The sequence below is a fragment of the Ammodytes marinus genome, assembly GCF_949987685.1.
Source record: "Ammodytes marinus genome assembly, chromosome: 3".
NCBI classification, from domain to species: Eukaryota; Metazoa; Chordata; class Actinopteri; order Uranoscopiformes; family Ammodytidae; genus Ammodytes; species Ammodytes marinus.
The window spans coordinates 2,800,008-2,826,184 of NC_137232.1; the positions used below are offsets into that span (position 1 = coordinate 2,800,008).

The window sequence follows — 26,177 nt, forward strand, 5'->3', positions numbered from 1 at the left end:
GTTGGCCCTACCTTTAAGAGGTGAATCTTCCGACTATCCAAGAAGAGGTCGGCCTACTCATAGGAGCTAATGTTCCCAAAGCAATGGAGCTGTTACAGGTGATCAGCAGCGTGGATGACGGACCATACGCCGTCAGGACAGTATTGGGCTGGACAGTAAACGGACCACTCAGAGGTGGAATTGATGCCATGGAAACAAAGAAAGTGACAGAAATCACTGCAAATCGGATCTCAGTAGCCAAGCTAGAGGAGCTTTGGCAGCTGCAGTTCAAACAGGACTTTCCTGATGCAGGACAAGACGAAGACATTGAATTGTCTAAGGACGATCACCAGTTTATCAACATGGTGTCCGAATCTTCAAAACTCGTGGATGGTCATTACAGCGTCTGTCTTCCAGTGAGGAGCAAGTCCCTGTGCATGCCCAACAACAGAGCAGTTGCGGAGCAACGTGCTTTGAACCTAAAGAAAAGATTCTCTCGAGATCTCAAGTTTTATAAGGAATATGTTGGATTCATGGATGACATTCTCAAGACATTCTCATTCTCATCGGTTGGCTTACAACGTAAGGACGATTACAACGCTTACAACGTAAGCCAACCGATGGAAGAACATGGTATCTGCCTCATCATGGAGTCAGACATCCAGTCAAGCAAAAGCTGCGCGTCGTCTTTGACTGCGGTGCAAGCTTTCAAGGAACATCGCTGAACCAGCAACTCCTGCAGGGACCGGACCTAACGAGCTCGCTAGTGGGGGTCCTCATGAGGTTCCGGCAAGAGAGTGTGGCGGTTATGGCTGACGTGGAGGCCATGTTCCACCAGATCAGAGTCAGCAACAAGGACACGGATCTCTTCAGGTTTCTCTGGTGGCCCGATGGGAGCTATGAGCATGAGCTGGTTGAACACAAGATGTTGGTCCACATCTTCGGTGCCACATCGTCGCTAAGTGTTGCCAACTTCGCACTGCAGAAATGTGCAACAGACTTTGAGGATGACTTTGGTCACGAAGCTGCCAAAACAGTCAGGAGGAATTTCTATGTGGACGACTGTCTTAAGTCAACTATTGATGAAGATACAGCTATCAAACTTTGTGCTGACCTGAGGAGTATGCTGGCGAGAGGTGGATTTCGACTGACAAAATGGTCAAGCAACAGCCGTAAGTTTTTCAGTTCAATTTCAGAGGAGGAAAAGGCAAAGGGTTTTCAAGATCTGGACTTTGACGAAGATAACTTACCGTTGGAGAGAGCATTGGGAATCCAGTGGTGTGCCGAATCAGATCAGTTCAAGTTCAAGATAAATCTCAAAGATCGACCACACACTAGGAGAGGCCTGCTTTCCCTTGTCAGTTCCATCCGCTGGGCTTTGTCGCTCCAGTGGTACTGCCCGCCAAGAAGATCCTTCAAGATTTATGCAGGCAGAAATATGGCTGGGATGAAGATCTTCCAGATGAAGTCATCAAGAGCTGTAAAAAGTGGATCTCAAGTTTGCAACAGCTCGAGAATTTTGGAGTTGACAGATGCATTAAAATGAAGCAGTTTGGTCCATCAGTCTTCGCACAGCTGCATCACTTTGCGGACGCGAGTGAAGATGCTTATGGAACAACAAGCTATCTGCTGCTGCGTACCGCATCCGGAGAAGCTCAATCCACCCTGATGATGGCAAAGGCCAGGGTCGCACCTTTAAAGTCTCCGACCATACCAAGGATGGAGCTAACTGCAGCTACAGTGGCAGTCAAGATGGACAAGGTTCTGAAAAAAGAGCTTGAACTGGAACTTCATGAATCAATATTTTGGACGGATAGCACGGCTGTGCTAAAATATTTGAACAGTGAGCGAACAAGATTCAAGACCTTTGTGGCTAATAGAATCTCAGCAATCCTGGAGCACTCTCAGACTTCACAGTGGAGATACGTCAATACCACTCTGAATCCTGCTGACCATGTCTCCAGAGGACAGACCGTAGAAGCATTTTTAAAGTTGGGATGCTGGCTTTCAGGACCAGATTTCTTGCTCCATACAGAAGATCAGTGGCCCAATAATCCAGATCATGGAATGGCGGATATCGACGACTCAGAGGTCAAAAGAGCAGCTCAAGCGCACGTCATTCAGGTGCAAGACCCAACAGATCCAGTGGACCAGTTGATGAGCCACTTCTCATCCTGGACAAAGCTCATACGTGCTGTTGCCTGGCTTCTGAAGGTGAAAGTTTTGCTTAAAGAGCTGAAAGCAAAGAGAAAAGAACCTTATACGTTAGGTGGAGAAAGCAGAGTGAATCAGTTTAAGAAGACTTTCAAAGGAACAAACCTTACCTGTGATGATTTGACAGAAGCAGAAACAGAAATCGTTAAGTACTGTCAGAAACAAAGATTTGAAGACGACTTGACAATGCTTAAGGAACATCAGAGAGTGAAGAAAAGTAGCTCACTTTACAAGTTGAATCCAGTTCTTCAAGAAGGAGTCATGAGAGTCGGAGGAAGGTTGAGCCGAGCGGCGATGCCAGATCATTCCAAGCAGCCAGCCATCCTGCCAAAGGATTCGTTCATCACAAGGCTGGTGTTGAGACACATTCATGACATTACAGGTCACTCCGGAAGGAACCACATGTTGGCTCAACTGCGTCAGCGCCGGTTCTGGATACCCGGAGCTAATGGAGCCATCAGAACTTTCCTGTCCAAGTGCGTCGTCTGTAAGAAGTTACATGGAACAGCTGGCAAGCAACTCATGGCAGATCTACCGACATGCAGAGTTCTGCCTGATGACCCTCCATTCACGCGAGTTGGCGTCAACTATTTTGGCCCATTCCTGGTGAAAAGAGGTAGGGTGCAAGTAAAGATGTACGGTGTCATCTTTACCTGTCTCGCCATACGAGCTGTGCATCTAGAAGTTGCATCTTCTCTTGACACTGATGCATGCCTCAACGCAATAAGGAGGTTCCTTGCCAGAAGAGGACAAGTCAGAGAGATGTACTCAGATAACGGAACCAACTTTCGGTCGGCTGACAGTGAGTTGAAGAAATCCATCAAAGAATGGAATACCAGCAAGATCGCAAACGAAATGCAACACAAAGGTGTTCAGTGGCACTTCAATCCTCCAGCAGGTTCGCACCATGGAGGAAGCTGGGAGCGGTTGATCCGTTCAGTGAGAAAGATCCTGAACGTCACCGTGAAGGAACAACTTTTGGATGAAGAAGGCCTCCATACGTTGCTGTGTGAGGCTGAGGCTGTCATAAACAGCAGGCCCATCACAAAGCCATCTTCAGACCTCAACGATTTAGAGGCCTTAACAACCAATCACCTGTTGTTACTCAAGGTCAAGCCCGAGTTACCTCCAGGAGTATTCAACAAGGACGATCAGTATGCTAACCGCAGATGGAGACAGGTCCAGTACCTCGCGGACGTTTTCTGGAAACGCTGGTGCAAGGAGTACCTGACACAGCTTCAAGAACGTCAAAGATGGTCCACACCTGGAAGAAACTTCTGCGTCGGTGATGTGGTGCTGATTGTGGACGATACATCTCCCAGAAATTTGTGGCCTTTTGGGAGGATCCTGGAGACTTTTCCGGACAAGAAAGGCTTTGTTCGTCAGGTGAAAGTCAAGACCAAGACCAACGAACTTTGTCGCCCGATAACAAAGCTATGTCTGCTCCAAGAGTCAGATGACAATAATGGACTGTTCTAAAGACTGTTCCGAAGTCAAGTCCTCATGTGATGGGGTGAAGAACAAGAAGATTTTTTTTGATGTGTGTGTTTAACATAACGTGTATCTTACCATGTAGGCTCCTTTAATTTAATTTAAGTTATGTGAGTAATTGTTTCAAAGAGATTGATAACAATTAGGGGCCGGTAATGTAGGAGCCTAAATGCCTATTTGTTTTATTTAAGTTCATATTTTATGATAATGTTTGGATTTTTATAAGTGGATTTATATAATACTTAATTGTGGTCATTTCGAATATATAGTATTTTATTTTGAAATTAATTTGCATTATTTTTGATGTAACTGACATTTGATAACTTTATTTTGAAATATTAGAGGAAACTTTATTGTGTTAACTACCTGTAACAGACAGTCAGGATTACAAGCGTGGAGCCACACAGTTTTTTGACCTCTCTCGCTTCTCTCTTTTATCATATATATCTCTCCATTAATATTACATTGTGGAAAAGGATTATGTGTTTGTATCTTTTGACAATTAAACCTTTAAACGTCACGTCGTGGTCCCGTGGATTTCTTTTGGATATTGGATGAGATATGTGTCGAGGGAAAAACGGAGCGTCATGCTAGAGCTTCACTAATTTAGACCAATTGATCCTACACTCACATCATGAACATCGCTGCCTCTGTCTGAACACAAGGTCAAGTTTTTCTATATTTGCCTTGTTAACAACAGGGAACATCATAAAATGAAACATCACAACACTATTCGTTATTTATGAGGAGGATTTTCTCCATTTAAAAAATTGTGTGATTCAATTGTCACACGTCTTTGAACCCCGTCGGAGCGCTGCTTGTTTGAGGCTTTGTTTCAACCCTGGCGTGGACAGCCTTGTTGAAGCATACAAGCAGTTGTTAGCCAGGCAGAGCGCAGAACAAAGCAGTCGGAGAGAGTGAATACAGGAGGAGAATGGAACACTAAATAGGTAATTCGGGGGCACTGTTCATCGCTCAGCTACAAACAAAAAGCCTGGAGTGTGGAGTGCTGTGAGTCACTGCTGTGTAACGCCAGCCAGGGAAGCCAGGGAGAAATGAAACAAATCACCTGGAGTTGTCCACAATGTACTGCACGATCTTGTCCAGGACTTTCTCGAAGAGAGCTGTCCGCACCCAGATGTGTTTGATGGCCTGGGCGGAGAGGGGCTGAGGCGGGCGGCTGCTGGTGGTGGATGAGCCTTGTCTCCTCAGAGGTTCATGGCCCACGCTCTGGGTTCTCCTGCCGAGCAAAGAGCACAACCCGGTTAACAAGCACCACTAGGGAGAAGAGTTAAAAAGCTCACATGTACACATTGCTATAAACTTTCTTTTTTTTTCATGGTGTAAAAAAAATAAAATAAAAAACGTTCTCCCCGATTTCTCAGTGCCATATCAGATAGAAAATCAATGACATCATGTACACGTTGAAATGACATGGACTGAAACTCGTTTTACCAACAGAATATCTGACCATAAAATGAATCTGGTTAATGATGTGCTGTAGAGTGCGGATAGAGGCACTAGGTGTGGTGGACTGTGGAGTATTTTTGTCAAGGTAATTCTTCACCAGAATAAGTATATCTGGATCATTTACAGTATAAACCGCACCAACATCTAAAGACTTCACCTGTTGACTCTTTCAACTGTAGTGTCTCAATGATAAGTTAAGTTTCTTTATTAGTCAATGGTTATGTAACCCAAATGTTCCGCTGCCTCTCTATAAACCCTGGGACTCTGCGTTGTGTTTAATTGGTGTAATGGGTAGAGAAGGACCACAGGACAAAGAAGTTCTTGATTGTGGAAGACGACTGGCAATTTATTCCCCAACAGTGGCAATCTTCATAGGCTGTCCTTGTAATCGGGTCTTGTATTCAGGATACAGTAAACAATTAAACAAAAGTTAGAAAATACTCTTTTCAACTGCTCAAATAAACTGACAAATAAAATACTCTTGCTACAGTAAAAATAAACCATAACCTATAAAATTAAATAAATCTTCTCTTTAGTAAAAAATATATTCTTGTGCAAATAAAAGAAAAGTATGAAAATACTCAATTAAGCAGTACACATCCTTACAGCACTGTTTTACAGTGTAACTCAATGATCGCCATGCTAGCCAACCAGCATACCCCCGGACACCCCTAGGAGGGTCTGAATCTCGGCTGTCTAATATTTTCGCACAGCCGCACAGTGGAGGCACTAGCGGAAAACACTGGGTGTGTGAATGATATTTAACAAAGATCTATAGTTTCAGCAGCGCTAACATTGGAGAGGGGCCCCCTAATCATATTTTGCTTACGGCCCCCTGAAGGCTTGGGCCGGCTCTGTAGCCAACATTACTTATCAAAATTCTCATATAAAACGCCAACTCACACATCCCAGATAACACTCAACAGGTAAATAAACATTTTATGTATCATATGAACTAAACAAACCAACCAGATGGGTAGTTTAAACATGGATATTAACAAGATTGTGCAAGACATGTGAACACCGCTCACCTTGTATTCAGGATACAGTAAACAATGAAACAAGATGGCGCCCGCGCACGCAACAAGCTTAAACTACGTTGGCTCATAAGGGGCATACCATACAAATTGCGGTAAGACAGCGCCACACAGTGGCCTTTCTAGGTAACAACCTTACATCTACCCCTTCTTTACTTAATGGCGTCCCAGCCATCAGGACAAGCAAAATAGAACACATATCACTATGCACAGAAACAAGATAATAAAAACTAATGTGATGACTATGTGTCTTGCATAGAGAATGTATGTGCACCAAGGGCCCTCTCTAGATATGGCTTTGTTGTTTTACGTAAGCCTTGCTGCTCTTCTTGCTTTGGCCCTTTGCCACAACTCCCATCCCCTTTCTCTCCTTCTCCGGTCCTCTTCCGACATCAAGACATGTGTCTCGTAAGACAACTTTTTCGGGGGACGTCGATTCCTCTGTGGGTTTCTCCTAGCACTGGGCTTGTCAGGCGATTTGACATCGCTAGTACTTGTATTTTCCTCCTCTCCTTGATCCATTTGTCCGTTATCCAACTCCTCTTCCTCTACATTGCCTTCCTCCATTTGTGGGTGCTCAACCTGCCCGTCTGTTGTCCCAGGTAGAACTGTCTCCACAACATCCTCTGTATCCATTTCCTCGTCCTCTGTTGTATCCGACTCAACCTCTTCTCCTGTCACTTCACCAGCCTGCTCCACTGGAAGGAACATACACTGTGTAAGGAGGTTGCGGTGTACCACTCTCTCCCTTTCACCATCTTCTGATCGCAACACATACACAGGAGTGCTGGGCTGTTTCTTCACCACAATTTATGGACGTGACTCCCAGTTGTCTCCAAGTTTCTGCCGACCCTCCACATGACACACTTTGATGAGGACTCTATCCCCTGGTCTGAAGTCTTGACCCTTAGTCTTCCTGTCATAGTGCTTTTTCTATTGTGCCTTAGCATGCCGAGAAGTCTGATTAGCCTCGGCATAGGCCTGTGACAGACTGTCATGCAGAATTTGCACACTCACTGTACTCGCATGGCTCATTAGGGGTAGAAAGCCCGAAGACCAGGTCGACTGGGTGCCTGGGATGTCTACCGAACATCAGGTAGTATGGTGTGTCATTGCGTCAACATGCTCATGCCAGCTGGGCTTTAAGTGAGGCTCCAACGTCCCCAGCATGTTCATGAGGGTGCGATTGAACCTTTCGGGGGTCCCATTACCCTGGGGGTGGTAAGGGGTTGTATGGGTTTTAGTGATGCCAGTACACTTGCACAGCTCCTTAACAATAGCACTTTCGAAGTTGCGCCCTTGGTCTGCATGAAGCTTTTGGGGGAAACCAAACCGGCAGAAGAAGTTTCTCCACAGAACTCTGGCCACTGTGCAGGCCTTTTGGTCTTTTGTCGGGTAGGCCTGTGCGTAGCGGGAAAAGTGGTCTGTAACCACGAGCACATTCTCAATGCCACCCTTTGACTTCTCCAGGCACAAAAAGTCCACACACACAAGTTCCATGGGGGTACTTCTGTGGATACTGACCAGTGGAGCCCTGAGGCCTGCAGTTGGGGTCTTCCTGAGACAGCACCTTTCACACTGCTTACACCAAGCCTTGATGTCCTGGAACATTCTTGGCCAGTAGAATCTCTCTCTTATCATCTGCAACGTCCTCTCGAATCCTAGATGCCCTGAGTCATCGTGGAGAGCAGTCTTGACTGTTGCACGCAGCTTCTCTGGCAATACCAACTGCTCCGCTACTCCCCTTTGGCCGTCCTGGATGCGGCGATACATGATACGTCCCTTTTCACCACTCTCCTCCACTCTTTTAAGAGAAGGCACACTTGCCCACCACCACGTATTCTCTCGCTGTGATTTGGTTTTTGGTTTAAAGTTTTAAAATGCAAGACTGGGCCAATGACAGGGTCCTCTTTCTGCCCCACACGTATCTCCTGTTTTGTCATGGCAGGCAGCGATTCTGTCCCCACCTCCTTATAGGGTTCATTAGGCATCGGCGGTTGAGGGTTTGGTGGTCTAGGCTCCACTGTAGCAGTGTTCTTAGTGGGGGAGCTGCCTGATTCTTGGGTGGGCTGTGCCTCTATGCGCTCCTTCTCTCTGGTTGTTACTCGCTGAGGACAGGTTTGTAGGACCTGCGTGACCTCCTGGTTGGACATACGGGAGAGGGCGTCAGCATTTGCGTTACTCCGTCCCCTTCGATACTGAATGTCAGTCGAACGCAGAAAGTCGAGACACCCACCGCTGGCCTGTTGCATCCAGCTTCGCCGATGACATCACATATTTGAGTGGGTTGTTGTCTGTTTGGACAGAGAATGGACACCCATATAGATGGTCATAAAACTTGTCTGTCACGGCCCACTTCAAGAAACTCCAGTTTGTGCGCAGGATACCTCGACTCAGCTGGGCTCAAGCCTCTGCTCGCATAGGTTATGACCCTCTCGGTTCCACCCTGGAATTGAAGAAGCGAAGACCACACCAAGCCCCTCTCCTGACGCATCAGTCTGAAGCACAAAAGGCTGGCTGTAATCTGGATAGGCCAGTACTGGAGCAGTTGTCAACTTTTGTTTTAGGGACTGAAAGGCCTCTTCACACTCGGTAGTCCACAAAAAGGGTGGTTCAGGACCCAAACTTTTCTTTCCTCTTATTTTCTTTCTGGGGTCACCAGATGTGAGGCGGTATAAAGGCGCAGCTATACTTGAGTAGCCTTCAACGTACCGTCTGTAGTATCCAGCGAACCCCAAGAACTGCAGCACTTCTTTCCGGTTTGTGGGCCTCTCCCAGTCCTTAACCCTGCTGATCTTCTCTGGGTCTGTCTTGATCCCCTCTGCAGAGACCAAATGACCCAAGTACTGCCCCTCTTTTCTCACAAGATGGCATTTGGAGGGCTTCAACTTCAAGCTATGTTCCTGAAGCCTGTCGAACACTAGCTGCAACCTCTCCAGGTGTTCGTCAAAGGTTTTGAAGAAAATGATGAGGTCATCGAGATAGATCAGGAGGTGGGTGAAGTTCAAATCCCCGAAGCAGCAGGTCATAAGCTTCTGGAAGGTGGACGGAGCATTCTGCAGCCTGAAGGGCATTCTGTTGGCCTCAAACAACCCCATGGGGGTGCTAAATGCTGTCTTGTGCTTGTCTTGCTCCGCCACCTCCACCTGCCAGTAACCAGATGTGAGGTCAAGCGTGGAGAAGTACTTTGCTTGGCCCAGGGCTTCCACAGCCTCCTCTATTCTGGGCAAGGGGAATGCATCTCTCGTGCTGTAGGAGTTTAGCTTCCTGTAGTCAACGCACAACCTTAGTGACCCATCTTTCTTTGTGACAATCACCACTGGAGAAGCATATGGACTCTTACTAGGCCTGATGACTCCTATTGCCTCCATCTCCGTCAACAGCTTCCTCACGTCTTGCCACTGCGAAGGCGGAATCTTGCGGTATGGGAGTCGAAAGGGCTTAGGGTCCACCAGGGGTATGTCGTGTTGCACTGTTTTTGTGTGGCCATAGTCCAGGGGATGCTGGGAGAAAACACCTACATTCCTCTCCACCAGATCATTAAGGAGTGAGCGCTGGTGTTCATTTTCGACTGCTGCTTCACTTAAGTCTACCTTACAACTTGCCACTACATGATCCAGACTCTGGCATGCCTTCTTACTACCATTACTGTGACAGCCACTCTGCTTGTTGTTTGGAAATTCCACAACATGGTCCACCAGGAATGCATTAGCCAGGTGTGTGTATGGCTTGATCACAATAGCATGCTGGGACAGGTTCATCACTCTGACAGGGGCACAGCCTCTCTTTACATCAGCACAAACTTTGGCAACCAGGAGGTTCTGGGGAAGCTGCAGGGAGGAGTTGCTTTCAATCAGGGCAGTATAAGTCTTTTGATATGGGCCAGCTCTTATCTCACACCTTAAGTCTCTTTCTTTTCCTGCAGGAATCCGTATCTTATGGCCAGTATATACAGCAGGGCCTACCATGTCATTCTTTGCACCACAGTCAGTGTTGTCTATCTCCAGTAGAGCGGTGTACCACTCGGGGTGGTTTTCCTTAGCCCTATGAAGAAACTGCTGGTCGTAGGCTGCTTTGAGGTGACTCCTGGAGGCACGGATGGCATTTGTTCCCACAGGCAAAGGGACAGAGGAGCGAAACTCAGTATCAGGGACAACAAAGGCAGGCAGAGTTTTGAACTCTTTCCCCAGTGCTTTCAAATTAATGTGCAGGACACCATAGTAGGGTACACTCTGACCTGCTGCACCCTCTATAAGTACTTTAGAAGACTGCAGCTTTTGGTTCTTAAGGGTGGGGTGGTTGCACCAATATCCGTGAGTAATACTGGTTATCTGTGAGCCAGAGTCAATGAGAACTTTGCACTTCATCCCATTGACCTGCACCTCCCCCTCGTTCCTCGGACCCACTAATGGGGTGTTCTCACCGCCAGTTTCCTTCATCTGCTGTGGGGGGTCTTGCTCCTTGCCCATGGTTGCCCCGGCGACCACAGGCTCTAGGCGTTTAAATGCTGAGCTGAGTTGGATGTGTTTTCCTCTGAAGGGGTCACAGGCTGTGGTTGGCGAGTCCAGGATGGATTTGGATTAGGGAGCACTGCTCTGCAGACACGGGCTGTATGACCTAGCTTTCCACACCGGTAGCATTCAAAACTTGAGTTCTGGTTTGCAGTGCCAGTAGGTGGCTGGACTCTTAATGGGGGAACAGTGGGTGGGGCAGCAATTTTTGATTCCAGGCGAGACAGTTTGGCTCTTCTTGGTTGAGAGACAATTTCTTCACCATCTCTGTCAACTCTGACCACTCCGCGTTATGCTTTGTCTTTTCTGTCCTCAGATTTGTGCCACCCTCTGCTGTAACATGCACTTGTGCATATGTTTTCTTTGCCTTTTGTTGTGACTGGAACTTATTTGTCTCTTTTGCTAGGTTTCTGAGCTCATCTTGTAGCTCTCGGAAACTCAAAAGCCTGGGCTTCATTGGTGCAACCCTTGCATAGACCACCTCATCATTAAGCCCTCTTAAAAACTGTCGGGTGAGTTTACTATCACGGTCAGGGAAAGGTTTCCCCCCTCTTTGACTTTCTTCCACAGCCACAGCTTTGCCTCCAGTGCAATAGCATAAGAGCAGGGGGACTCTCCTGTCTTCTGGCTACGCTCGTAGAAGTCAGCTAGTGGATCTATGGAGCCGTGTGTGTCCCCATACTCCGCCTTCAATTCCTCAAATGCTTTCTCACGGGTTTGGTCATTGGGATGTAGATTCAGAACCAGCTTTCTGGCCTCACCACTCAAGTGTCATACAACAGTAGAGAATCGAAGGTGCATGGGGAGCTCCACTGCCTCCAGGAGATACTGCATGTCACGGACCCAGTCCTCTACGAGAATCTTGCTGTCTGCATGGCCAGTGAAGGCTTGGACATTTTTCACCTGGTGAGTTTGCATGAAGCCACCATAGGCAGCCAGTGGAAGGCTCGGGTTGGTGAGAGCTCTGCTAGGAGGTCTTTGTAGTGGCTCAAAAAGACTGGGGTGTAGGACGGATGTATGGGTGTGGGTTGGGAAAAGACATTTGGATACATGCTGGCTTGAGAATATGATGCAGACGTTGGTAGATAAACTGGGGCAGGCGCATGGGTAGGGGCTATGTGGTCAGAAGCTGCATAAATTACATCCAGAGGAGGTGGTCTGGCTGTGTTGGGGCTCCATGCACCGGTGGCAGATTGGAACATGGGGGCTCTTTCACTCCGGGCCAGGTCCTGTGGAAATTGAACGGTAGCTTGTGACATATGCATTTGGGGGTTTGGTCCATAATCTGACTTTGGGAGGGTCTGCCCAGCAGCATGGGGGTTACTCGGAATGATAACTGTTTGGGGTGTTTGAAAACTTGACACAGGTACTTGGGGTGCAGGGGTGGGATATGCATAACTGGTGTAGACCAGAGAGTTGGGCTGAACAGCATGGGTTACATAAGGGGGGTTCATTGGGGGATTAGTGGGCTGCTGTACAGTTTGCATTTCTGGGAAGCCGGGGAGTGAAACGTTTTGAGGTGGCAGAATGGTTGTGGGTTCATGCATGCTGGCTTGGGGCCGGGGGGGCAGAGACCACCGTTGACTGGACCGCTGGCTGAGGCACTAGAGAGGTTACACTTGACAGGCTGTAATCTGACCTGTTGGTCTGGTAACTTGGTCTCGCAGCAGGGCTGTTGTCAAGGCAGAGTGGGGGTACCTGCATTGATGCTCCAGAGCCTTGTGATGTGTACATATGAGCGGGAGTACTACAGTGGTCAGTATAAGGTGATAGAATTGGGGGTTGTGGGGTAGGCTGTGAACCTGAATCTGTGTAGTTCCAGCCGGCCTGATGGTCTGGAGTGTGAGACTGCAGAGGAACATTTGCAAACCTGATTGATCGGTTGGTAGTCTTCGGTCTCACTGATTGGTTATGGTTTGCTGGGTTCCCGTCAGCTGTTGCGCCCTGACTCAAAAGGGGGGTTGGAGGGCCATAGTCGTGGCTTGTTTCAGGCACAGTGGGAGGTTGGACACCTAGTGCCATAACAGAGGGGCACTCTGGCTTTGACGGGGAATCTACCCTAACACTCAACATTTTTTTTTATTTTTTTTTTATGAGTGTATTTCTTATTTTATTTTTAATTATTTAATTTTTTGCGTTATTGTGAGTTTGTCAAAATGCTGTTTTTAGAATGTTGAAATGGAAGGGAGACTATAAAAATGGTGCGACACAATTATCAACCCGTAACAAACTTAAAGTCAATTCAATCAAATACACAGCTCTATCACAGTAATAATTAAATAAATTACCAACAATTGCTCAATATCAGTCACAGAGAATTTTCACACAGAATCAAAATTTACGTGGTATGGATACCATGAAAAAAAAGTCCTCAAATCCCAGCAAACCAAGGTTTGTAACAGCCTTCAAAGGATATATTGCAGAAGGTTTGTATCCTGCCAACACATCTTTGCAGGCGATAGTAGCTTGGTCCAACAGTGTCCACAGTGGCAAAACAGTTCAATATTGTGGCAAAGTGTGGGGGGGGGGGGGTTGCCTTCAGTCACTTTCTTTGTAATCTTGGAGCACCACAATCCGGGTCACGGCACCAAAGATGTAACCCAAATGTCCCGCTGCCTCTCTATAAACCCTGGGACTCTGCGTTGTGTTTGATTGGTGTGATGGGTAGAGAAGGACCACAGGACAAAGAAGTTCTTGATTGTGGAAGACGACTGGCAATTTATTCCCCAACAGTGGCAATCTTCATAGGCTGTCCTTGTATCAGGCCTTGTATTCAAGACACAGTAAACATTGAAACAAAAGTTAGAAAATACTCTTTTCAACTGCTCAAATAAACTGACAAATAAAATACTCTTGCTACAGTAAAAATAAACAATAACATATAAAATTAAATAAATCTTCTCTTTAGTAAAAAATATATTCTTTTGCAAATAAAAGAAAAGTATGAAAATACTCAATTAAGCAGTACACATCCTTACAGCACTGTTTTACAGTGTAACTCAATGATCGCCATGCTAGCCAACATTACTTATCAAAATTCTCATATAAAACGCCAACTCACACATTCCAGATAACACTCAACAGGTAAATAAACATTTTATGTATCATATGAACTAAACAAACCGACCGGATGGGTAGTTTAAACATGGATATTAACAAGATTGTGCAAGACATGTGAACACCGCTCACCTTGTATTCAGGATACAGTAAACAATGAAACAAGATGGCGCCCGCGCACGCAACAAACTTAGGTTGCGTTCCGAATCGCATACTTTCTACGATATAGTATGTAGAAAAAAGATTTAGGATGTCCCAATTCTTGTGGCCAGATTTAGGATGGTTAGAAGTACCCGGATGTCCTACTTCATGCGGCCAAGATTGTTAGTGTTGAAAACTGCATCCTATTTGGGCGATTCTGACCCACAATCCAGTGCGCACGTGAAGTGACGTCACATCGACGAAGCCTCCATATTAAAACAAACGGGGATGCGACGGATATAAAAGCAAGAGGCAAGATCAAGGCGCAATGTTATGATGAAATAAGAGAGTAAAGTATGTCCCAAAAGTATGCCTACTGCATCCTAACTAGATTATTTTTATCGTCGGATGTAGTATGTAGAATAGGAAAAAGAAAGAGTATGCGATTCGGAACGCAACCTTAAACTATGTTGGCTCATAAGGGGCATACCATACAAATTGCGGTAAGACACCGCCACACAGTGGCCTTTCTAGGTAACAACCTTACAGTTACATTGAAATTTGTCTTTCCGCATATCCCCTCTCAAGTTACCACACTTCGGAATACAGCGCCCCTGGAGCAGTTTTGGGGTTAAGTGCCTTGCTCATAGACACGATGGTAGAAATGGTGGGCACCGTAGACGTAATACTTGCCACTACTAGTTTTACAACTAACACCCTCCTGTCCGTTGCCGGGGATCGAACCAGCGACCTCGTGGTTACTGGTCGGCCACCTTTCCTCTAGGCCATACTACCACCCATAAACTATATTTATTGTAAAAATTAACTTATTATTCTCGGCTACTTTAATAAGTAGTCTGCTAAATCATCATCGACTAAAGTAAAGAATATTTTTGGAAATATGAACTTAACTCAACTAATTACTGAGCCCACTCTGGTTACATCTGCATGTCAATCACTGCTCGATTGAATACTTGTCTCCCATCAAAGCAGATTCATAAAATCGGGGGTCATGTCTGACTGCTTTAGTGATCATTCAATTGTATATTGTATATTGTGTATGGAAGATCAAACTCCCTAAACTGCCACCTAAATTGATTAAAATCAGGCAATATAAGAAAAAGAATATAGATCATTTTATCAATGGTTTAATTGCAATTAAAGGCACTACGAGTAAGATGGCACGTTGGCGTCCCCTTTGGACAAAAGCGGTAGTATTTTTACGACGCCCGCTGTCGCAAATGCTCGTGCCAGGCGCGTGAGCGTGGACTGAGAAGGGCGCAATATAGTGCATGTTCGTGTGTTGAAAGTGTGAGGACTCTTTTCGGCTCCGTGAGAGTGGTTTTGACACTGCATCAACTAATGCCAGTCAGTACACACACCTGCTTGCAATGAGTTGATTCAGCAGCGTCACCTAACTACTCTCTCTCTCACGGAGCTGTGTCCTCACAGAAAGCGAATGAATGAGAGACGGCAGTTAGTAGACTATGGATCACGATGAGGTAATGTGTTTGTGTTGTTGATGTAAATAATGACTATTTCAGATAATGGTTATCTGATGATGGTGAAGCAAAGCAAACTTTGTGTTAGTACCAACCGCTCATTCATTTAGCAGTCTAGTTTCGCTCTCGTGAAATTGTATACACGTTGCTTGGCAACGTCCTCCCGCCCGCCTATCACTCACTCTCCCTTTTCGCTTTTCTTCATTGCATTCTCTTTTTTTTCTTTGATGGTTCAGCCCCGTTATCAGTCATTTATGACGACAAATAACTGTCTCAAACAAGGCTCCCGCTCCCCTTCCCTCACCTGGAGGGATAGGCTTCTCAAATCGCGTTGCAGCGCCACACTGAAATCTGCAACCAATACGGATATGTGACCATAGAGCCTGCACGAGCGAACCGAAAATCGGACTGGGTGTGCGACCAGACCAAAAGCAGTAATAAAAACTATATAAAAACGTCTTTCTTTGCACTGATGGTCTCGTTTGCTGTTAAAGGTAATTTATGATTATCAGAGGAAACATGAGGTTGTTTAAAAGATATTTAAATGTTACTCGTATCCGCTTTAACTAGGACAGGTATCAACTAATTTCTAATTTACATGATGCCTGAACTTTTTTAGATTCTGAGTTCACTGAGGTTATAGACAAACATGCACAACTGAAGACTACTTAAATCAAGGGAAATCATCTTCCTTGGATTACATCTGATCTCATTAGCACTTTTAGACAGAGAGATAATGCATGGGCCACCTTTTGGAAATCTAAGGATCCTGCTGACTGAAAGTAAAACCATGACCAGAGATGCTAAAGCCAGCTATTATAAAGAATCTCTTGCAAATGACTTTAAGAAGACTCAACGCTTTTGGAAAAAAGTTCAAACTCTAACTAACCCATCAGAATCAACTGTATCGTATCATATTAGGGTTAAAAACACTGTATTAAATGATCCACTTTTAGTGTCTCAGGCATTTAATCAGCGCTTGTCTTCTGTCTGTCCTGCCCCAGTGACTGATTCTTCTCTTTATGCCAGTACTAATATTAATAATGTGTGTTGGTCATGAACAGTCATTTTCCTTTAGGAAAATAACACCTGTTGAGGTCTTAGATGCTATGACTGATTAAAAAAGCAGTGGACCAGTGTTCCGATAAATCTGAAACAAAATGTCTTAAGTTATTTTCACATTATATTTATGTACCCTCCTTGTGAGCTTTTCAATATGTCTTTATTAAAATGTGATATACCTCAATTATGGAAATGCTCACGCATCACTCCCTCACACAAAAGTGGTGATATGATGGCAGCAACAAAATTAACTCAGAAGTCTACAGAAACATTTTGTCTGCCAATTGAAAGACAGATGCAACCAAACTGATTGGAAGATCCTCCATCATGCAGCAAGATAATAACCCAAAACACACTGCAAAAACAACAAAGGAGTTCATCAGGGGCGAGAAGTGGAAGGTTTTGGACTGGCCAAGTCAATCTCCAGAATTAAACCATAAAGAACATGCATTGCATTGTATCTGCTAAAGAGGAGACTGAAGAGAGTAACCCCCCAAAACAAACGGCAACTGAATGAGGCTGCGGTGAAAGCCTGGAAAAGCATCACAAAAGAAGAATGCAAAAGTTATGTGATGTCAATGGGTCACAGGCTTGATGCGGTTATTGCAAGCGAAATGTTGATCTCTTGTCCCATATTCATCTTTTGGTGTCAAACCCAAATGTTTCTAGCCTGGCTCCGCCCACCCTCCTACTTCCGGACAAATTTAATTTTCCCTTCAGTAGTCAGTCTGGGTGTACAGTGCATTTCCCAGTTTTCTCCGGAGAATCTACAATCGTCCAATCAGCGAACAGAGCGAGTGGCTGAGAACGATGACGTCGAAGTCGCGCTCCAGTTTCAGTTGAATGCTGCGTTCCTTTATACTTGGAAGGAGATTTCCGACTTGGTAGTTCCGAGTTCCGACCTGTCTGTGTTCCAGTGCATCTGCTCGCGAAAGTATGGACGCCTAAAACCTTTCTCGTCCAAATAACTAAACGTTAGGCTCTAACAAGTTACTGTTGCCAGGTACCGGTAGATTCATAGACTACAATATGTAGTGAAGTCGGAAATTTCCGAGTTCCCTGTCCAACTGGAACGCACCGTCAAAAGTCGGCTCATGACACACGTGACGACCAAACGTGATGCGATTGGTTGGCTAATCCAGAGTGGCACTGGGCAGATCCAATAGTTTTAAACTTCGACAGACACCCGCTTCCAAGTGAGTGAACGTTTGCCAATTACAGCACTTCCAGACCTTCTCTACAAATGAAATGAAGTACGATGGTCTGGTTGGACCAGGCTAAAATGTTTCAAGTCTAGAGCAAAAATAAAGGAATTGGCCTCACCGTTCCAATACTTTTGGAGGGGACTGTAACTGGTTATGTCTAATGTAGGCTAACATACAGGTCCTTCTCATATAATTAGCATATTGTGATAAAGTATATAAAAATATTTTCTGTAATGTATTGATAAACATTAGACTTTCATATATTTTAGATTCATTACACACAACTGAAGTAGTTCAAGCCTTTTATTGTTTTAATATTGATGATTTTGGCAAAAAATTAAAGAAAAACCAAAAATCCCTATCTCAAAAAATTAGCATATTTCATCCGACCAATAAAAGAAAAGTGTTTTTAATACAAAAAAGTCAACCTTCAAATAATTATGTTCAGTTATGCACTCAATACTTGGTCGGGAATCCTTTCGCAGAAATGACTGCTTCAATGCGGCGTGGCATGGAGGCAATCAGCCTGTGGCACTGCTGAGGTGTTATGGAGGCCCAGGATGCTTCGATAGCGGCCTTAAGCTCATCCACAGTGTTGGGTCTGGTGTCTCTCAACTTCCTCTTCACAATATCCCACAGATTCTCTATGGGGTTCAGGTCAGGAGAGTTGGCAGGCCAATTGAGCACAGTAATACCATGGTCGGTAAACCATTTACCAGTGGTTTTGGCACTGTGAGCAGGTGCCAGGTCTTGTTGAAAAATTAAATCTTCATCTCCATAAAGCTTTTCAGCAGATGGAAGCATGAAGTGCTCCAAAATCTCCTGATAGCTAGCTGCATTGACCCTGCCTTTGATAAAACACAGTGGACCAACACCAGCAGCTGACATGGCACCCCAGACCATCACTGACTATGGGTACTTGACACTGGACTTCAGGCATTTTCTTCTCCCCAGTCTTCCTCCAGACTCTGGCACCTTGATTTCCGAATGACATGCAAAATTTGCTTTCATCCGAAAAAAGTACTTTGGACCACTGAGCAACAGTCCAGTGGTGTTTCTCTGTAGCCCAGGTCAGGCGCTTCTGCCGCTGTTTCTGGTTCAAATGTGGCTTGACCTGGGGAATGCGGCACCTGTAGCCCATTTCCTGCACACGCCTGTGCACGGTGGCTCTGGATGTTTCTACTCCAGACTCAGTCCACTGCTTCCGCAGGTCCCCCAAGGTCTGGAATCGGCCCTTCTCCACAATCCTCCTCAGGGTCTGGTCACCTCTTCTGGTTGTGCAGCGTTTTCTGCCACACTTTTTCCTTCCCACATACTTCCCACTGAGGTGCCTTGATACAGCACTCTGGGAACAGCCTATTCGCTCAGAAATTTCTTTCTGTGTCTTACCCTCTTGCTTGAGGGTGTCAATGATGGCCTTCTGGACAGCAGTTAGGTCGGCAGTCTTACCCATGATTGCGGTTTTGAGTAATGAACCAGGCTGGGAGTTTTTAAAAGCCTCAGGAATCTTTTGCAGGTGTTTAGAGTTAATTAGTTGATTCAGATGATTAGGTTAAGAGCTCGTTTAGAGTACCTTTTCATGATATGCTAATTTTTTGAGATAGGAATTTGGGGTTTTCATGAGCTGTATGCCAAAATCATCAGTATTAAAACAACAAAAGACCTGAAATATTTCAGTTGGTGTGCAATGAATCTAAAATATATGAAAGTTCAATTATTATCATTACATTATGGAAAATAATCAACTTTATCACAATATGCTAATTATATGAGAAGGACCTGTATATGAGAAAAAATCTACACAGTTTGGTTGGATACTGAAAGGGCAGAACTTATTACTTTGACTTGGCGGAGAATAAGCAATGTGAAGAAACGTGATAAGAAACTGTCTTTGACCATCTTCTTTGACCATCGGGAGGCAGCATTTAACAACATAATCAATTAGTACTGTAGTTCATAACGATCGCTTCATTTCTAACATCTGATTGCTACATGCTTTCTAGTAACTCTGCAACGTATCAGACTCATTTTATGTGAGGAATGAGCCGGCTGAAGTGTTTCATGAATATGGAGGCAGACGCACCACGTCAGGCTGTCAAGAGGAGCACTTTCATCCCAGACTGAGTTTGATCTCTGCCACTTCTACAGAAATCAGACAAAACAGGTCACACACACACACACACACACACCCCCACCCACTTTAGCAGGAAAAGGAGTGTGTGTCTGTGCTGTGCTTGGCTGCCACAGTCACGATGTTGAGAAATCCCCCAGCATGTGTTTGTAAAAAGTGGTTTCAGCTAAGTCACGATTTGTGCAGTCAGACAATTTTGAAGAAGTGTGTGTGCGTGTGTGTGTGTGTGTGTGTGTGTGTGTATTCACTTGCAGTACCTTTCAGGGATGAGGGGAGTATCACGATGATGTCAAAGATGAGATGCAAAATAGACAGAATGTCTTATCTTAAGCAAACCTGCAATGTTCTTTTGACATTAAAAATGCATCTCCTCCGTAAAGGAGCACTGTGTAATATCGGAATATTTTGTCATCTTTTTTTTATTTTTTATACGTGATGCAGGACAAGACAGGTGAAATACATAACATTAGGGTGAAGGACATGACAATTTAAGTGTTCACATTTAACACAGAACGGACGAGACAAAAACAAGCAGGAGGTCATTGCATATTTTTACATTGTTGTTGACAGGCTGTGTGTGTGTGTGTGTGTGTGTGTGTGTGTGTGTGTGTGTGTGTGTGTGTGTGTGTGTGTGTGTGTGTGTGTGTGTGTGTGTGTGTGTGTGTGTGTGTGTGTGTGTGTGTGTGTGTATTAGGATTGGATGGAGGTACTTGGTGAGTTTGATTTAAGCGGTGTATGAGTGTGTGTATGAATGGGTGAATGTGGTAAGATATGTAAAGCGCTTTGGGGCTGAGAAAATCGGCTAGAAAAGCGCTATATAAGTCAAGTCCATTTACCATTTACCATTTAAGCAACTTGAAATCCAGGTAGTGGTTGCTACAGAAAGGTAATGACAGAAAGTAATGTTAGTTTCTGTGTTAGTATTGATGAATTATAAAAATCGATATGATATTATGAATATATTAAGTAAAACCACAGAATTGGTGTTACTGATTATCAGAGAGGTAAAAAAAAATGTAAATGCTTTTTTGGTCCCCAATGATATGTGCTACATACACATGTTCATATAGACATGCACACACATAACCATATATACATAGGGGAGAACGGGGAATCTGAGGCATCGGGTAATGTGAGCCCCCTGTATCTAGGCAACGGAAAACATTTGTGGTCATGTGAGATATATGTTTTCAAGCCCCTCTCATTTCCCCATGGCCCTGAAAGAGAGGATGGTGCTGTGGTAAGCATGCTTTTTTCACCAGAACAGGTATTTTGCATGTAAAAGTAAATGTTCTTGCTGTCAACTTAATCAACTGTTGTGCCAAAGCAAATGTATTCACGTAGAATAACTTCTATCATACGTGTTGATGAACTACCAACATATGAAACCATGTGATGCTGATAACTGAAGATTAGCCTGAAATGCTAAGAGAGGTAGTTTTTTCTCAAATTGTGGTGGTGGGGGACAGTGAGACAAATGCATGACAACTTTTTTTAAAACAATCATATTTTCACTGCCCTTTGTCTTGAAAAAATTCTGCTAATGCCCATTTCTAGGAAACATCCTGAATTAATGGGAAATGTGTCAATTTGAGTGATAAATCATTTTAGCTCCCTTAGAGGGGAGCAAATGTAAAAAGTGGCTCAGATTACCCCGTTCTCCCCTACATATAAACAATAAAAAAATAAAAAAATAAAAGATAAATCAGTACTAAGAAGTGAATAATCATCATAATAAAAATGTAATGATAAGAATGGCATTTTCGGTTGTTTAAATAGTATTAGTTTCCAATATGGTATTTTATACTTTTGATCCACAGTTTTGAATGTTGTCATAAGGTAATTAATTGGGAAAGGGAGATAAATAAAAAGAAACAAAAAGAAATCAATAATAAAATAAATGTTTTGCAAAAACAAGCATAGTATCAGCATAGTAAATGATATATATGAGCAGTTATAAGGGAGACCGTGTTGAAATATGGCTATCGTTATCCATATTGACAATACTGACAAACAAAAATTATAGAAATAAGAGTCATAATCATAGCTAAATAAGAGCAGAAAAAGTAAAAAAAAAAAGTTATCTTATGTTGTTATTGTGTTTAGGGGAAAGGGAGAGAGAAAGGGAATGTTACTGGGTAGATATGTATTTTTGTATTGAAGACGTTATTCGTGGTCGGGTGTGTGCTTAGTGAAGACAGAAGAGAAAATATATATATATATATATATATATATATATATATATATATATATATATATATATATATATATATATATATATATATATATATATATATTTTCTCTTCTGTCTTCACTAAGCACACACCCGACCACGAATAACGTCTTCAATATATATATATATATATATATATATATATATAAAAAAATATATATATATAAATACATAGGGGAGAGTGGCCTAAGTTGTGCAACTTTTCACTCAAAATAACTTTAAAGTGAGGCCTTGACAGTAAAGTCTCCAACTCAAATATGTACACTCAACAAAAATATAAACGCAACACTTTTGTGAGGTTGTGAGGCCGGTTGGATGTACTGCCATATTCTCTGAAACGCCTTTGGAGACGGCTTATGGTGGAGAAATGAACATTCAATGAACAAGCAACAGATCTGGTTGACATTCCTGCTGTCAGCATGCCAATTGCACGCTCCCTCAATGCTTGTGGCATCTGTGGCATTTTGCTGTGAGACAAAACTGCACATTTCAGGGTGGCCTTTTATTGTGGACAGTCTAAGGCACACCTGTGCACTAATCATGATGTCAGATCAGCATCTTGATGTGGCACACCTGTGAGGTGGCATGGATTATCTCAGCAAAGCAGAAGTGCTCACTATCACACATTTAGACAGATTTGTGAACAATGTTTGAGAGAAATGGTAATATTGTGTATCTGGAATGAATTTTAGATCTTTAAGTCCATCTCATGAAAAATGGGAGCAAAAACAAAAGTGTTGCGTTTATATTTTTGTTGAGTGTATATTTCAGGGTGTTGTGCATCCCTGGCAATACAAACTTTGGATCTGGAATAAACTGTTGAAGAAATATAGCTTTCGGAAAAAAAGTTGTCTTGTTGCACAACTTGCCCCCGGTGTGGTGTAAGTTGTGCGGTTGGAGAGAATACCATGGGGTGAATTGTGCCATTGATATATATCTCATAAACTGTAATGCAAGACAAATCCATTAGAGAATCACTTATTTAAGGTGTATTTAAAGTAAATAAAGTAAATAGTTGACAAAGATTGAAGGACAATTTTCTTAAACAAGGCCTAGCAGATCTAATGGTTTTACCTGCAAAGCTCACAATGACAAAGTCACCATCATCATCTTTCTGGCCATCTGAACTCTCATCAGTGGTGTCGTTAAGTGGAATTGAGATGTCACTCTCTTCTGAGCTACTGTAGACAATCACTTTCTTTTGGTGACCAGCGTATACAGCCATGCCACTGGCACAACTCTGTACTTTGCACTAGTTGCTCCGTGCTTGTGGAACCAACTGCCACCTGACAAATGTGATTCCCCCTACATTTCTGCCTTTAAATCAAGGCTCAAAACCCATATGTACACCCTGGTGTTTCCTCCCCATTAACTATCTTACCTCTGCACTACTATCTGTGTTTATGTGGATGTATGGGCTTTACGTCTTTTATTTTGGTTATTGTTATTTTACCTTCATTGTTTACCTACTGAATGCACTATGTACAGCACTTTGGACAGTGCAAACTGTCATAAATGTGCTTTTATAAATACATTTTACTTACTTACTTACTTATAACTCACCTAGGCCCTTTGGCACAAATCACCCCAATCCCAGAAATTTGGATAATAAGCATGATGCAGCAATTTAGGGCTGACATCGTGCTAACTGTATAGACTCAAAATGTAGCATACCAAAGCACTAAAACATGTGTCGAATGTTTTCAAACTTGTCTATAATTGTTCAGACACAATAATCAAAAAACCTTGATCATGGAAATTTTACTTTGAAAGGCAAAACTGTTTTTTGAGCTTAAATGTGCTTATATCTTATTCCTTGTGTCTCCCTTCTTTACAGGATGAGTCAAATGGATTGCTCTTCTTAAATATGTGGTCACATTTCCAATTTCTTCCACGGTTTTCTAGAAACAAGGGGTGGCACAACTTCCAAAATGCACAACTTAGGCCACTCTCCCCTATATATATAAAAAAAATAAAATATTAAATAATTAATATTAGTAGAAATATCACAGAGACAAAAATAAATAAATATAGAGTAAATAGTCGACTCTCTAGCCTTCAATTCAGTCCTGCAGAAGACGAGGAGGACGAATCAGAATGCATCCGATTTGATCTGTAAGATCTATCAAGAGCAAGTATTGCAGCCCTGTTTTGTACAGTTTTGTTGTTTGTTTAAGTCAGTCTTAGAGGCAGAGGCCCAAATAACAGAACAATAGTCGAGATGGCATAATACTAATGTTTGAACAACCAGTCTCCGTAAAGTAACTGGTAAGTAGGTGGCACATTTCCGGACCGTAGCAATGCTCCTACTCATCTTAGCAGCTATCTGCCTAACATGATCAGTCCAGGACAGAGTGTTACAAATAGAAAGTCCTAGAAGCTTTAACTTACTCTCCTGCTTGACTGGCTGACTAGAAATCTGCAGATCAAGCATAGGCTGACTGGCTAGATTATGCCGTGATCCAAAGACAATGCTGACAGTTTTTGATATATTTAAAACAAGTCTATTTGCAGTTTGGCCACTGCTTTCAGATCTTGTGACAGAACAGACTTAAGTTTACAGCGTGTAGATGCAGAATAGTACAGTGTAGAATCGTCAGCGTATAAAACCATAGTGGATTCTTGAATAACAAGCGGGAGATCATTCGTAAAAATTGAGCGGACCCAAACAACTTCCTTGCAGCACACCACAGTCAATGTTAATGCTGTTGGACAGAATACCATTCAAGAAAACCCGTTGAGTTCTGAAAGATAAATAATTTTCAAACCAAGAGATTGCCATAGGTCCAAAACCATAATGCGTGAGTTTTTCAATCAACAACTTATGGTCAATTAGGTCAAATGCAGTGCTGAAGTCCAACATGACAGCACCAGATAACAATGAATTGTCAATCGCCCTTAACCAATCATCAGTCATTTTTACCAAGGCTGTGCAGGTGGAATGACCCTCTCTGTAGGCATGTTGTGCATTACTTATCAAATCATTCTTAGACATATAATCATGGATTTGGTTATATACAATCCTTTCTAAAATGTTACTCAAAACAGGTAGGATTGTTATAGGTCTACAGTTAGGACCACTGAATGTAGATTTGGTATCTTTTGGTATGGGAATCATTTTTCCTTCTTTCCAGATTTTAGGGCAGGTTCCATTAGATAGACAGGAATTAAATATGTGACATACAGGAAAAGCTATATAATCAATAGCTATTCTGAGTAATTTACCATCAATACAATCTGTACCAGCGGAGTTGTCTTTAGAAATTGATCGTAACAATTTTCCAACCTCCTTGATTTCAACCGAATTGAACTCAAAAGTACACTGTTTGGCTCTCATTATTAGATCATCAATGAGCATACATGATTTGTTGTTTACATTTGTACAAAAGCCCCCCCTCAATGTTTCAACTTTTTCCACAAAATACTTATTTAGGTTAATTTGACATATCCTTAGGCTTAGAAATAAACACACCATTATCAGTTTCAATGAAGGATGCAGAAGCTTTAGTACTCCGACCCATAATATCATTCATCACTTTCCATAATTTCTTACTGTCATGTTGGGCTCCATCAATCCTTTGCCGATAAAATTCTCTCTTTTTTTCTCTGTTCACTTTGGTAACTAGATTCCGTATTTTACAATATGCACTTTTATCATTGACTGAACCAGAGGCAATAAAGCATCTTTTTAGCACATGTCTTTGTTTCATTAAGTTCTTTAACTCATTATCAATCCAGGGAGCTCCATTAGGTTTGACAGTGAATTTCCTAAGTGGTGCATGTTTATTTACAATGGGTACGAACAAATCCATAAAAATATTTAACGATTTTTCAGCATCAGGTTCAACACAGACTTTAGACCAGGGGTGGCCAACCAGTCAGAGACAAAGAGCCACATTTTTTACTGTGTTACTGCAAAGAGCCACATCGTACACACGGGTACACACAGTGGCGATTCCAGGAAATTTTGACTGGGGGTGGCCAAGGTGGGCCACAGAGTTAGAGTGGGGTGGCCATCGCACTCCTGAATGAATAGCATGTGATATGCTGTACAACCAATTCAAAGCTGATTTATAATCCCAAATGCCCAAATCATGTTAGTATCCATTGTAATGTTTGTCAGAAAACTAAACCCCTGAAGGGG

General features: G+C 43.2%; 1 protein-coding gene across 1 annotated transcript in view; it reads right to left on the reverse strand.

The window, feature by feature from the left end:
* sgsm2 (small G protein signaling modulator 2) overlaps window positions 1–26,177 on the reverse strand; it is a gene marked incomplete at both ends in the record, with an annotated part of 206,273 nt that overhangs the window by 84,974 nt on the left and 95,122 nt on the right. Inside the window, one exon of the mRNA XM_080025143.1 lies at window positions 4,754–4,924. Within this exon, the coding sequence (XP_079881269.1) occupies window positions 4,754–4,924 (171 nt within the window). The remainder of the gene's footprint in view (window positions 1–4,753; window positions 4,925–26,177) is intronic.